This window comes from Doryrhamphus excisus, linkage group LG17 (assembly GCF_037039965.1).
Source record: "Doryrhamphus excisus strain RoL-2023G ecotype Guam linkage group LG17, RoL_Dexc_Guam_v1.1, whole genome shotgun sequence".
Classification (NCBI taxonomy): domain Eukaryota; kingdom Metazoa; phylum Chordata; class Actinopteri; order Syngnathiformes; family Syngnathidae; genus Doryrhamphus; species Doryrhamphus excisus.
The window spans coordinates 17,188,929-17,202,625 of record NC_136373.1 but is presented as its reverse complement, the minus strand read 5'-3'; the positions used below and the strand labels follow the sequence as shown (position 1 = coordinate 17,202,625).

At 42.3% G+C, this 13,697-nt stretch overlaps 1 protein-coding gene across 10 annotated transcripts in view; it reads right to left on the bottom strand.

Annotated features, from left to right (window-relative positions):
- Positions 1 to 13,697, bottom strand: part of adam22 (ADAM metallopeptidase domain 22) — a 45,592-nt gene that overhangs the window by 29,724 nt on the left and 2,171 nt on the right. For all 10 annotated transcript variants that reach the window (XM_078797851.1, XM_078797854.1, XM_058084111.2 and 7 more), the window contains exon 4: positions 10,119 to 10,195. In XM_078797851.1, the coding sequence (XP_078653977.1) occupies positions 10,119 to 10,195 (77 nt within the window). The remainder of the gene's footprint in view (positions 1 to 10,118; positions 10,196 to 13,697) is intronic.

Below are 13,697 nucleotides of genomic sequence, written 5' to 3'. Positions count from 1 at the left end.
TATTTATTTTATGTTATTGTTGAAAATAGTGTTTTTTAGAGAGTGGAACAACTCCAGCAGCAAAAAAATCAAATTGTTATATGATGATGATAATTATCGTGCAATAAACTGTGCAATAAACCGTGCAATAAGCTGTGGATTAATCAACATGTACAGCTCTAAATAGTGCATATAAGTTCTTTATTTGTATTACCTTGATTCTGCAATAATTTGATTACAATTACATTTTGTTTTTTATTTTTTATCGGATGGTGGAATCTCTGAATGTTCTGAGCTCCTGTTTCAATGCCTGTGTTGTTTGTATGGAGCTGAATAGGGACGTCAATGTAGCCCAAGTTCAAGACAATAAAGTTGTCTGTTAAAAAAAATAATAATAATAATAAAAAAATAAAAAAAAATAAAAAGTTGTCTGTTAATTCATATATTTGCAGTAGTCGGTCATGTACTTCAATTTTTCCGCATATTTGATTCATTTGTTCAAAAATGAGTCAGATGTTCCGCTCCATTAGGCAAAACAGGAAGTCAGGTATAGTATTATTACATATTCTGCCTCACGACAGAGTGCAGACTCACACAGGAAATAGACTCCCTCTCTAAGACTAATGGCCGCTTCGGTCTGGTAATAAAAGCACAGCACACATGAGAGGAGAGGCAGGGGAGATCAAATGGAAAGATGGAGGAATGGCTATCAAGGGGCGAATAAAGAGGTAGTGAATGTTAAAAAGAGGGGGGGGGGGGTGTCAACGCAGGCCTCGGGGCTATAACAAATATCTCATCATGCACCAGCCCGTGGAAAAAAAAAAATCCATCAATGTGTATGGAATACAAAACCAAAAATAAAACGGCAAAAGTATGGAAAAGAAGCAGAAAAAGAAGACTTTTAGTGTTTATGTGAGTGAAAGTCTGGGGGTCAAAAGCGCCTGGGATTTGTGTTTAAGATTCACAGCTTGTGATCTTAATCCAACGCCACGCTAAACCCAGGCGAGGCAGAATGGGGAAAGTGGGGAGGGGGGGGGGGCAACATGGCAACCACACGGGCCTCTGATGGTGGAGGGCTGATAACGGATTTAAGCTAATTGTTGGAGGATTTAAATAATTTATTAGATAGACAAAAGACTAAACGTGAGCCCCCATGGTCCAAACACACACGATTCGCTCCTCCTGTTAACCTGCCATAGTAACACTTACAGCTAGTAGTACTTGGAAAATAAACACTACGTGCACGAGTACCGAGTCTTACCAAAAAGTGTATTGTAAAAATGTATAGTGTATTATTTTTCAAAGACGACATACAGACTACATGTATGACTATACTGGACTACATCTAGACTACCGTGTTGTATTCAGGATTCAGTGTTTCCCACAGCATTGATGACTGTATGTGTTTCCTTGCAGTTAACAGAGGAAAAATAAAGATTTCATGCATCACCCCCCGCCCCCCTCACTCAATCAAGATGTCATCACCAGTATTTGTCCTTGTCAACACATTCAGCTTTGTTAACTACGGAATACATACAATAATGTCAGATGGTCCTTTTGCGGCATGGCTGAAATGCAGTGGAAATATGGATGGATGGATGGAAAATGCTTTTTTTCTGTATTATGTTCCACATTGGGCTGCACGGCGGTCGAGTGGTTAGTGTGCAGACCTCACAGCTAGGAGAACCGAGTTCAATCCCACCCTCGGCCATCTCTGTGTGGAGTTTGCATGTTAGAAAAACATAGCAAAAACATGCTAGGTTAATTGGTGACTCCAAATTGTCCATAGGTATGAATGTGAGTGTGAATGGTTGTTTGTCTATATGTGCCCTGTGATTGGCTGGAGTACAGCCAATCCAGTACCAGGATGTACCCCACCGCTCGCCTGAAGACAGCTGGAATAGGCTCCAGCACCCCCGCGACACTCATGATGATAAGCGGTAGAAAATGAATGAATGAATGAATGTTCCACACTGCACAAAGGTTGAACGCAAGCTAATTATTCGGCGGTCTGGGGCTGCATGGGTGATGCCGGCACTGGGGAGCTGCGGTTCCTGGAGGGGACACATAAGTTCCAACATGTGGCGTGACATTGTGAGGCGCAGCATGATCCCCCCTGCCTCCGGGAACGCTCAGCATCAGGAGCCTAAGCAGACCTCCAAGATGGCAGGCCTTGCTGAGGAAGAAGAAGCGGTCTAGTCCTGAATATAAGCGGATTATGTAGCGGGACTGCTGAGAGGTAGAATACCATCATAGCTTCAGTTAAGGGTCAGTTCGAAAAAATGGGAGATTCTAAATGCTTCACTTGCTACCCAAAAACGGTTTTAATTGGCGGTTGCCAAGCCAACGCCGATGAATTGTGAAATGCTTTGAATCCACAGCCTACTCGCCCGCTTAAAACCGAAGACGACACCGTGCGTTCGTTATTGTGCTCGTCGTTTTCGGCGGCACAGAAATGATGCGTCTGCCAGTCTCGTTTTTCCGAGTTCACGACCCCTTTTCATCCTCCGCTCTGCCTGAAGGCGTTTCTCCCGGGCTTAGTCTCCGCCGCCACGTCTCGTGTCTGCTCGCTCGCATCCCCCGCTGTCAATCAGAGGGGTTTCCGACATCCACAGACGCTCTGCCGCTGTGAGCTGACAGCAAGCTCGTAAGCGGCGAGCACACAACAGCCATTTACGTCACGGCCCTCTCTCTCTCTGGCGTTCTCGCCTCTTTAATGTCAGCCGGCCCACTCATGCTGGGATCAGGCAGCGAGCAAAAGGAAAATGATGCATTCAGAAGATCTATTGAGATTCATTAGGAGAGCTTTCTTATTAATTGGTTCCAAGTTTGGGCATACTTTAAAACTCAGCTGCTGGGTTGCTATTTGAACAAAAGTCGTAGAAGAATCCTGACGTTTGGATGTCGAGTCTTCTTGAGCCACATATAGACAAACAACCATTCACACTCACATTCATACCTATGGACAATTTGGAGTCGCTAATTAACCTAGCATGTTTTGTTTTTTTTTATTTCTAAGAGCCAGTGGTGTCATTAGGAATATTATAAAATGTTCTTAAGCCCCCCTAAATAATTTGATATTTTTTATTGATTTTTTTTTCATTTATTTTTTTATAAAAAAAAAAATGTCTGACAAATTTTATGTAATGGGGCAAAAGCAGGCTAACACTAGCCTACTACTACTACAAGTAGTAGTACGAATAATCAGTCATTTTCTACCGCTTATCCTCACGAGGGTCGCGGGGGATGCTGGAGCCTATCCCAGCTGTCTTCGGGCGAGAGGCGGGGTACACCCTGGACTGGTGGCCAGCCAATCACAGGGCACATATAAACAAACAACCATTCACACTCGCATTCATACCTATGGACAATTTGGAGTCGCTAATTAACCTAGCATGTTTTTGGAATGTGGGAGGAAACCGGAGTACCGGGAGAAAACCCACGCATGCACAGGGAGAACATGCAAACTCCACACAGAGAGTGACCGAGAGTGGGGAAAGACAAAATAAGAAGCCAAAAAGTTACCACTTCCACACAAAATAGGAGGATAACTCATTCATTCATTTTCTACCACTTATCCTCATGAGGGTCACAGGGGGTGCTGGAGCCTATCCCAGCTGTCTTGGGGCGAGAGGCGGGGTGCACCCTGGACTGGTGGCCAGCCAATCACAGGGCATATATAGACAAACAACCATTCACACTCACATTCATACCTATGGACAATTTGGAGTCGCTAATTAACCTAGCATGTTTTTGGAACGTGGGAGGAAACCGGAGTACCGGGAGAAAACCCACGCATGCACAGGGAGAACATGCAAACTCCACACAGAGAGTGACCGAGGGTGGGGAAAGACAAAGTAAGAAGCCAAAAAGTTACCACTTCCACAAAGCGGTAGAAAATGAATGAATGAATGTTTTGAAATGAATACCACAGAGAATGTATGTTATGAAAAATTCGAACTACAGGGTTTTCATAAGATATTACAAAACGTTGAGTTAAAATATTTCAGCAATAAGGAGTGATGGTGGGTAGCCAACATCCATCCTGGTTGAGAAGCAGCGGTCTAAAATTCCCGTCACGCTCCGTGTCGCCAGGCACAGCGTGAAAAAGCACAAAAAGGCAACTTTGGCAGCACGAATGCGAGCTAGCGTGAGAGTGGAGGCATCGGCCCAGGAATTGGACTGGGAGCCTTTCATTGCTTGCACAAAGGAAGCATCTTTGAGTGCTCATGCTAACAAACATTAGCATTAGCCTTCTCCTGCATGTATGGATGAACATGTGCTGTGTCAGGCGGCCATAATGAGGAGCGGGGAGTGCTGACGAGGAAAGAGCTACCAAGTCGGAAAGGTGGATGTGGGGAATAACGACGTGAAAAGGGGGGGGGGGGTTTCTCTTTAGGGATCGCTGCAGCTGCTCTCACCTTAACGCCCACCCCCACTTCCTGTCTGTATGCCTCGGCCTTCCTCGTTAAAAGGTCCCCGGGCTATAATCCAGTCACTCTCCAATCACTTATCAGCTTGACGAGGATGTCCCGCTTCCTATACAGGGATCACTTATTGATTTCATGGCAAAACACAGAACTTTGAACTCACAGCGTCTCTTGATGTTCGTTATGGAGGCGGTCCTTCGAGCATGCGATGTACAGGAAGAAGCGACTGCTGCATTATGCAGTATGTGTGCATGCTGCACGCTAGGACAAGAACATGCAAAGCTACGCTATCTGGGGCCTCACCTGGATTGTTGCTAAGTGAATTATGATACATTTAGGGTTCTAAAGAACAAGAACATATGTGGACAATAGACAATTTCAGCCTGTTGAACACATTTAGTGAGCAACTTGTACCGTATAAGCAGAAGATTTTTAGTATTCATATTTTTCCCCATTCAATTAGATTAAAATTTGTTTCATTGGTGTAAATATCACAACAATATTTACAAAACACCAAGAATCAATTCAACAAAAATTAAATCAAGAAAACATGACATTGTACTGTTAAAACTCGCTCTGTTGGTGGGTGTACATGTGCGTTTGTTACATTATATTATTGTATGTGTGATTTTGTGTGTTATATGGGGAAGAAATAATCAAAAGAAATAATAAAATATAATAATAATAATAATAACAATAATTTTATTAAAACAATTGAAATTATCACAATTATGTTATCTTTTTAAATTTGAAATTAATTTAATAATAAAAATTTATTAATTTTAGAATTAATTTTACTAATTATAAAATTAAGTACAAATTAATTTTATAATTTAATAATTAAAGATTCCTTTCATGTAAAATGATACTCTTTGAATAATATTTTTCTAATATTAATTATTATTTAATATAATTAATAATATTTGTAAAAATATATTTGGGGGTCCAAAACCCCCCAAAACAAAAATGTCTATTGGACCAGTCTTGGCCACTTATTTATATCAAAGTGCACCGGCACCATTTTGACTTGTACGTTTCTTGGCTCTCTGGCAGTTGCCATTGATAACTGGCAGGAGGAGCAATCGTCAAGCTTGTGGATAAAAAAAATCACGGGAGGGCCACCCCCCCCCCCCTCAGTTTGGATGTAACTGGAGCTTCATGCATTCATTTTCCTAATCTCTGAACATACTTTCCCATTGATTTCCAATGCGACATTCCTGACAGAAGACAAGAGCAATCAATGAGACAGTAGACATGATAGTTCACCACGTTTTGTGCAAATGGGACAAACTGACAGATAGACAGAGGCGGGATAAAAGGGGGAGAGGAGGCGGGGGCTGGATAATGTACTTGTGCCTGTATACTACATATATGCTAGCTTGTTTTCCGAAGCGCTTTGAACACAACCCATCGGGGACGCCGCAAATGTTTACAGTCATGACCGTAAACTGAGAGGTTTATTCTTTAGAAGGCTCTCCTTTCAACGAGCTACTTCCCGCAAGCATACAGCTACACAAACACGGTACCCACGCTATACTTCCCCATCTGCTCGATTCCATCCCCACACACACACACACACACACACAAAAGATGGAGAGTACTTAAAAGCCATCCACACGTTCTATACTCTACACTCAAACAAACACACACCGTTGTGTGTATTCCTCCTCACTAAATCAGACCTCGCCTTTTGTTCGATAAATGACAGACGATGGAGCAGAGGAGGAGAGACAGCGATGGAGATACAAATGGAGGGGGAGAGCGCCGTTGGCTTGTATCAGTGTCAGGAAGCAGGTCGGGTGGATGATGCATGGTCCAGGAATGGGCCATGAGAGGGACTTCAATCACACACGCGTGGATGTGGAAGGTCGCACGTTCGTGTAGGTACAAGCGGCCGATGGCGGTGACATGATGTACTCGCGTACGACACAGAGGCACACATAACTACATCGGTTATATCAAAATATACACGTACATAAAGTGGAAATACATTAGTCAACTTACTGTATTTAATACTGTAATCTCCACCTCGAGTCAATGTGTCAGAAAACTAACTGTTGTGGCTGTAGGCGACATCTTGATGTCATTTTTAATCAATGCCACAAGATGGCAGTATCACAGTATCATTTTATAATAGTTAGGGCCCTGTGATTTACACAGTATTACATGCTATCATCAGTTTAATTGGTTTACGTCCCAATGAGGTGCATTGTGAGCTAGCTCCTATTAAGTAGTTTTGTCTTCCACATAAGGATTGTGGATGCAAAATTTCAAAAAAGTGCAGTTCCCCTTTAAGACTGGAATGTGGAGAAGGTGCGATTTGTTGTGCGTGTAAAAGGTGATGTGAAATCAAATTAAATTCGGCAAGAGGTGTTAAAACAAAGACGATGTGATGAATCACTTCTTTGTTGGTTTTGGTCCTCTGATCAGTCCTTTTAGAGTTATTACGGTCATTTTTCCCGTCTCATTAGTTCCGATCCCTCCTTGTAGTTTCTAATTAGGACAGCACTTATTGTGCTACTTCTGCACCTGAGGCCCCGACGACACGATACAACGTTGCAGCAGCTGCATATTATCGACGACTGAGACGCCATTTCTTCGCAACACGCCTGCCAATGCACACGCACGCCCACGTGTATGCGCACATTCATCAAACTATTAAGCCGTGGGATGTTTGAATGACAAACATATGTACTTAAGGGGGCGTTCATTCCACTCTACCCCCAACACGCACTTCACACACATGAATAATGCATTTAGCATTGTAGCAGTAACTGACCCTCGGCATTAGCATAAAGAGTGTGTCTTGCGTGCCGGAAAGCTGACGCGACGGGCACTGGTGGAAATAACAACACACTGAGCGCCTGTCAGTGGCAACACTAGCACACAAGAGGGACACGCGGCGACACTGGAGAGACGATGTAACTCCAATTAGGACCCCCCTCACCTGCTCTCACGAAATATTTGTCAAACATGACATGATATTATCAGTGTTTTTCCCGTAGAGATGGGGTGCTCAAAAACACATTATAATGGGACTGCTTTGGAGCACACCTCATACACAGCTGGTTTGAACATGCATCAGATTACAATTGAATGCATCCCACATTTGTTCACTTCCTGCTTTCATAATATAGTTTAAGTTGTTTTTTTTTAATTTTTTTGTCACATACCAAAATACGAGGTGATATGAGCATCCAATGACATAATGGGTACCATAGTAACTGTCAATATAGTGATATGTATAGCACATCATGGCTGTTTACGTTTACATATTTACCGTTTACGCTGCTTCCTGCTTTCATAATATTGTTTAAGTTGTTTTTTTACATTTTTAAACATTATGACTGTCTGACTGACTACGTTTACATGTTTAGGCTGTACATTGTTCATATTTGATGTCATCTATTTATTCTCCACATTATTATTTATTATTATACGGGAGCCAGGCAACTGCATTTTGTTGGCAATTTCACTGCTGTGTTATTGTGCAATGACAATAAAGAAAGTCTATCTATCATAAGACAACATAGTAGTATGTTTACATTCGCAAAAAAAATAATCAAAACTAGCCTTCAAACAAGCATGGAAAAAAACCTAAACTCAAGACTTAAACTCAACCAAAAACGTATTTATACCTCTTATACGTTTTTTGAAGGTAAAGTGAAGGTAAAAGTAACCTTAAATCTTCATTCACGCTTATGTTACTTTCTATTTAGCGTGATGTAAGAACATTTCCTTATGAACTTGAGCAGTAGTGTGACATAATGCAGAGCTTCACACACACAAAAAAACACTCTTTCATTTTACACCATCTATTATTCACCAAGAGCAGGTGGGGTGGGGGCCAAAGGGTAGGGCTGAATGGAGGAGGGCGTGTGTGTGTGTGTTTTAGTGTTTGGTGAGGATGATTAACAAAAAAAAAAAAGGGGGGGGGGGCAACCCCCAATCTTATCTGCACCTCTTCCGTTTGCTCTTGTCCAATGAATGGTAAATAGCGCAGCCGGCTGCAGCGATGGAGGAGTACGAGCCAGACAAAGACCTCAGACCTCGTAACCCCGCCCCCTCTGTATAGACCGACACACTTCACACGGGTGGCTTGTGTCAATACAACACAAATGAAGGCACGCTTTCAACACATGTAACAAAAAAAATGTAAGAGTAGCTTAAAAAAACGGTACAAAACCCCCAAAAACGGAACAGCAGCATTACTCATTCATGTGATTTTCTAACACAGAGTAAAAAAAAAAAAAGGTCCCATTCAGCTCTGCAGCCTCCCACTCTGATAAACAAAAATGGACATGTGGCTTTCAAGCAGGGAATTAGCGTGTTATCGCAGGACAGACAGGAGCTGAAAGTGGAAAACTGTCAACCCCCCCGAGGAATGAGAAAGTGGGCCTCGAAGTGGGACAGACAGCGCTGCTAAACTGCTGCAAAGTGTGTCACATACCACGGACATGGTACTGCCCCTTTTACTTGTCGACACTACACGTCTAGTCCACACTTTGTCTATGTTAACTAACTGGTACACCAATTTACTAGTCAAAAAATATTGAAAGACAAGTTCATTGTGGCCATTAAGTACCAGTAGTGTGACTTAATAGCTTTTCCTCTCATATCGTGTGGAAGTGGTTAGTTTTAGGATTATTTGTTCTTCTTCCCAACTCAGTTTGAAACACTTTAAGAAGTAAATTGCAGAGGCTAACTTGTTAGCTCAGTAGCTTGCTATGCTAGCAGCAGCAGCAGTGATCCCGTAGCTGGCGCAATGTGGTGTAAACAAGGAATACTAGGAGCGTAAAGGTGTTATTTCATGTCTACAGGACACTCTTTCTAGAGTCATGGGCAGGTTTTCTATGATCCAACGACAAAAATATTAAGTTTATTAATATTGAATCTTAATTCATGGAAATTTAATTAGTCGCTTATTTATTGTAGGATTTATTCCCGAATCTTGATATCTCTGGCTTGTAAACCGAGTCCAGTTGTATCAGCTTATCGCTAAGCACCGTGACAGGACTGTTTAGTTACACGGAAGTCATCCGGGGTAGGCTCCAGCATACCCGCCACTCTAGTGCAAAATGTCTCAAACTCCCGCTGTGTTCGTAACAAAAGGCAACACTGTTTTCAAGTACAGTATAACTGGCGGCGGCATTTTCAGGCAAAACATCCCAACTTTGACACTTTTATGGACGCCAGAGTTTAGCTTTTTTTCAAAAAGCAGCCCAAAAGTCCAAGTGGGTCTAGTCTATTGGTATTCCAAGCCACACTTGTCTAACTGTTGCCAAGAGCGACTCGTTGGAGGCCGATGGTTGGCTCTGAAATGTGATTTGTGACTTGTGTGCTGGCTTTCAGATGCAATTGTGCTGGAGAGATGATTATGCCCCAACATGTCATCAAACTGTTCTCACTGAAATGCGTTGCACAAAACGTCCGCATTTCCATTCCGCCACACTGACACCCTCCAATGAAGGCGGTGAGCTGAAAGAGGGTGTGTACGGTAGAAGTGATGAAAGTGTGTGAGAGTGGCAGGGGAACATGAGAGAGGGAGAAATGAAGAGTAAGGAGGAAAGTGAGTAGCTGACTTTCCATCAGTGGTGATCAATACGAGCGTCTGACAAGGCAGCACTCCAGCCTTTACTGTAAATCACCCACGATTATGATGGAGCCTCTAAATCATATCCATAATAATAATAATAAAACAATACTTACTGGTTCAGCTCCACATCCAAGGTGAATTTCCTGCCAAAGGCCTCCAGTTGAAAGCTGGCCTGATCCACGTGGTTCACCTGCAAGGGGGACAGAATGGATGTCAAGATCCAAAGCATCAGCGCTTTATTCATGCGGGCTTGAATCAGACGCGTCAACGGTGATGGATGGCTGCAGGCCTTCTGGCCACAAAATGACGGCTCATTAAGACGTCAATGTTCGTTAAGTCTTTGCTTTGGAGCCACACACACACACACACACACACAAGAGAAACAGCATGTACGAACATCAAGCTCCAACATGGCGTCAGTAGGATTTGGTGGTAAATCTTACAAAAATTAATTAAAATTGTCATTGATATTCTCTCTGAAAATACATACTGTATGTCATAGAAGTACATTGAATGGGTATTTTTTTCCCTACATAGAAACTCGGCAACTCCGTGACCCCTTAGACCCCCCGTAGTTACTGGGGTACTAAGGCACATAGAGTTAGAGTAGTTACTGGAGAACTAAGGCACATTGAGTTAGAGTAGATACTGAGGAACTAATGAGTAGAGTAGTTACTGGGGAACAAAGGCACATAGAGTTAGAGTAGTTACTGGAGAACTAAGGCACATCGAGTTAGAGTAGATACTGAGGAACTAATGAGTAGACTAGTTACTGAGGAACTAATGAAGAACTAATGAGTAGAGCAGTTACTGACGAACTAATAAGTAGAGCAGTTACTGGGGAACTGAGGCACATAGATTTAGAGTAGTTACTAATTTTGTAGTTGTAATTTTGTGTACCTTATTGTGAAGTAGTAATGTAGTGTTACCGTGACAAAAAACATTGTTCATTAAGAAAATGCATTATTTTCACATAACCCCCAAATATGTCAGCCATCTATTAATTATTGTGTGATTTTTGTACCAAAATATGGTATATATTATGTATATAATATATTCTATATACTATGTAACCTGTCACTGATTTTGGTACCTGAACAGTGTGACATGCAATACCATGATTCCGAGTGTGTGTGTGATGGATGCGACCAGAGGAGAATTCCCATTCCTTGTCAGGGTTGGACACAGATGGTGCACGAGGCTTCATTCATTCATTCATTCATTCATTCATATATTACACAGCCTGGGGTCAATGACAAAGCACCAAGAGTCATTCCGGTGCAGGTCAAGCCAGGGGAAACCCCCAACTCCCTGCCCCCCTCTCCCGGTCCATGCTAGTGCCACGGGCTACCTTCATTTCATTAGAGCATGGATGCTGCATGACAACAAGAGGAGGAGGGGAACCGAGGTCAACCGAGGGTGACCTTAGCTCACACGCTCCCCGGAGAGCGCACGCTCTATTGTTTGTAAGCGTGCGTGTCCTCAATGCATATATGGGTGGCTGCTACGCATGTGTGGCATCCACCCTCCACCATGAAATCTAATATGGAATATTGAATCCTCGTTGGGAGGTAATGCTGTTTAAAAGACAGCGCATCCCTGCTTGGTTAGAGCGAGCCAGTCCTCCCAGGTCTGCACTAAAGCGTTCCCACATTGATTTCCATTCCAGACCACAGAGCAGCATGAGTGTCCCAACTTTTTCCATCGAGGGATGCATACAGGAACGCTGAAGGATGTGGGCGGCACTTACGTATCCCTTCGGTGTCTGTTTATTGAACGCGTTCAAATAAAAAAAATAGCATTTTCTTAGCGAATTGCGAGAATACGGAGATACTCTTCTCGCTATGCTTCTTAAAAAAATCACATGACAACAACCTACAAGGCGCATCATTTCGGGTAAGGGCGTCACGCCATTTCATATCCCAACTGTGGATTTTAGTTCAGTTTTGCCGAAAGCGACCATGTTCCGGTTTTGTTCATCGACCTTGTACTCGAGTCGACTCGGTGAGAAACCGACTGTTGCGCTTTTTAGCGTCCTTTGTCGCTAATGTACAACGGCAACTAAAGCAACAAGGAGGGTGGTAGTGGAACTAATCGATGTGTTATAACTGGGGCTGTCAATCCATTAAAATATTTGATCGTGATTAATTGCATTTTGTCCATAGTTAACTTAGAATGAATCGCATTTAATCGCAGATGGAAATAGGTTTGTCATTTCTCTTTTAAAACACATTGAAATCAATCATAATATTAACAGTAAATATTATTTTATTACAATACGCTAACTATTTCTTAAGTTTTTCAATGTTTAATGCAATTTGCAGGTTGACCAGGCTGTTGTTTACAATTTAGCAAACAGAGGCATTATGATGGTCATTTTACGATAACGGAGATCAATGAATCAGTCATCAAACCACAGTCCAGCATCTGAGAAAAATGATATTGAAAATATTTAGTCCTGGTCGTCTTATCTTAAGTGGCCCCAGGGGCCGCTGTTGGGGCTGGCCGTAGCGAGACTTATACAATAGACAAAAACACACAGTCTAGTTTCATTTGAGAGGCTTGTTTTTCCACCAAACACAACATGAGCACTTTGCTAGCGGTAGTTGATGTTTGCGTCTGGGATTTAAAAATAGCCAAAGTCTATTAATAACAACCTGTGTGTGTGTGCGGCATTCTTTGAAATACACACTTGATGGGTTTGTTTTTAGATTACGGAGCTAAAAACAGCCAATAAGTGATCAAACCCGCGTTGAGGTGACATCAGAGGATGATTGGCGACTAGTTTGGACTCTCCAGAGACTTCTCGGATAAGTCCTTGTAGTAAATACGCATCATAGCTGAATCAACGGAAGTTGATGGACACGCTGATGAGGCATGATATGCTGCGTGTTGCTGACTTTGCTTGGATGACGATGCTGCGGTGGTGGGTGATGAAAGCTCGATATATCCATTCCAACGCAGCACTTGTATGTCCTCAAACTAATGGGAGCGACTTAATGTTTACAATTTACTGTTGCACTTCAAATTATACAACCTCTGCTGCATTGTAGAAACATTTAAAATGAGTGAATATTAAAATAATTTCAATTTTTAACTTCATGAAGCAATGCAAGACGGGCACATGAATCTCAACACGGAACCACCACCATCGTTATTCCGTTGCAAGGATGACAGTATAACTAAACAGACTACCCAACCCCGCCAAAACAACATCAGCAAACTCTTCTGTCCTGTCTGCACGGACCATCCTTCTACTCACACACAGAGTCAGGACACGTCACGTTCAATGACATTCGGAAATGACAAAACTCTTTGATACTACACATAACAGCCAGGTCACTACACTCTTTGAGCCTGATCAAGGATTTGTGTCTGAGAGTTACAATAATAAAGGTTGTTGGTGCTTTTATTTTTATATTACCGTTTAGATGTCATTACTTGGCGTATTTTATGTGTTCATGTGTTCTGTGTATTTTGCGAGTGGCGAGGGAATGAATGAAGCTATAATTTAGGTATAGGCTCCGATTTACATCACAGGCTAGGAGCATAACTCTTGTATTCAAGAATTGCGACCCCTGGTGGGGAAAACATGCAATAGCAACTTGTGGCATTCTGCATGTTTGCAGGATGTAAATGGAGGTTTAGGACCAAAAGACGAAATATTACATGTTATTTGTGGAGTGGTGTTA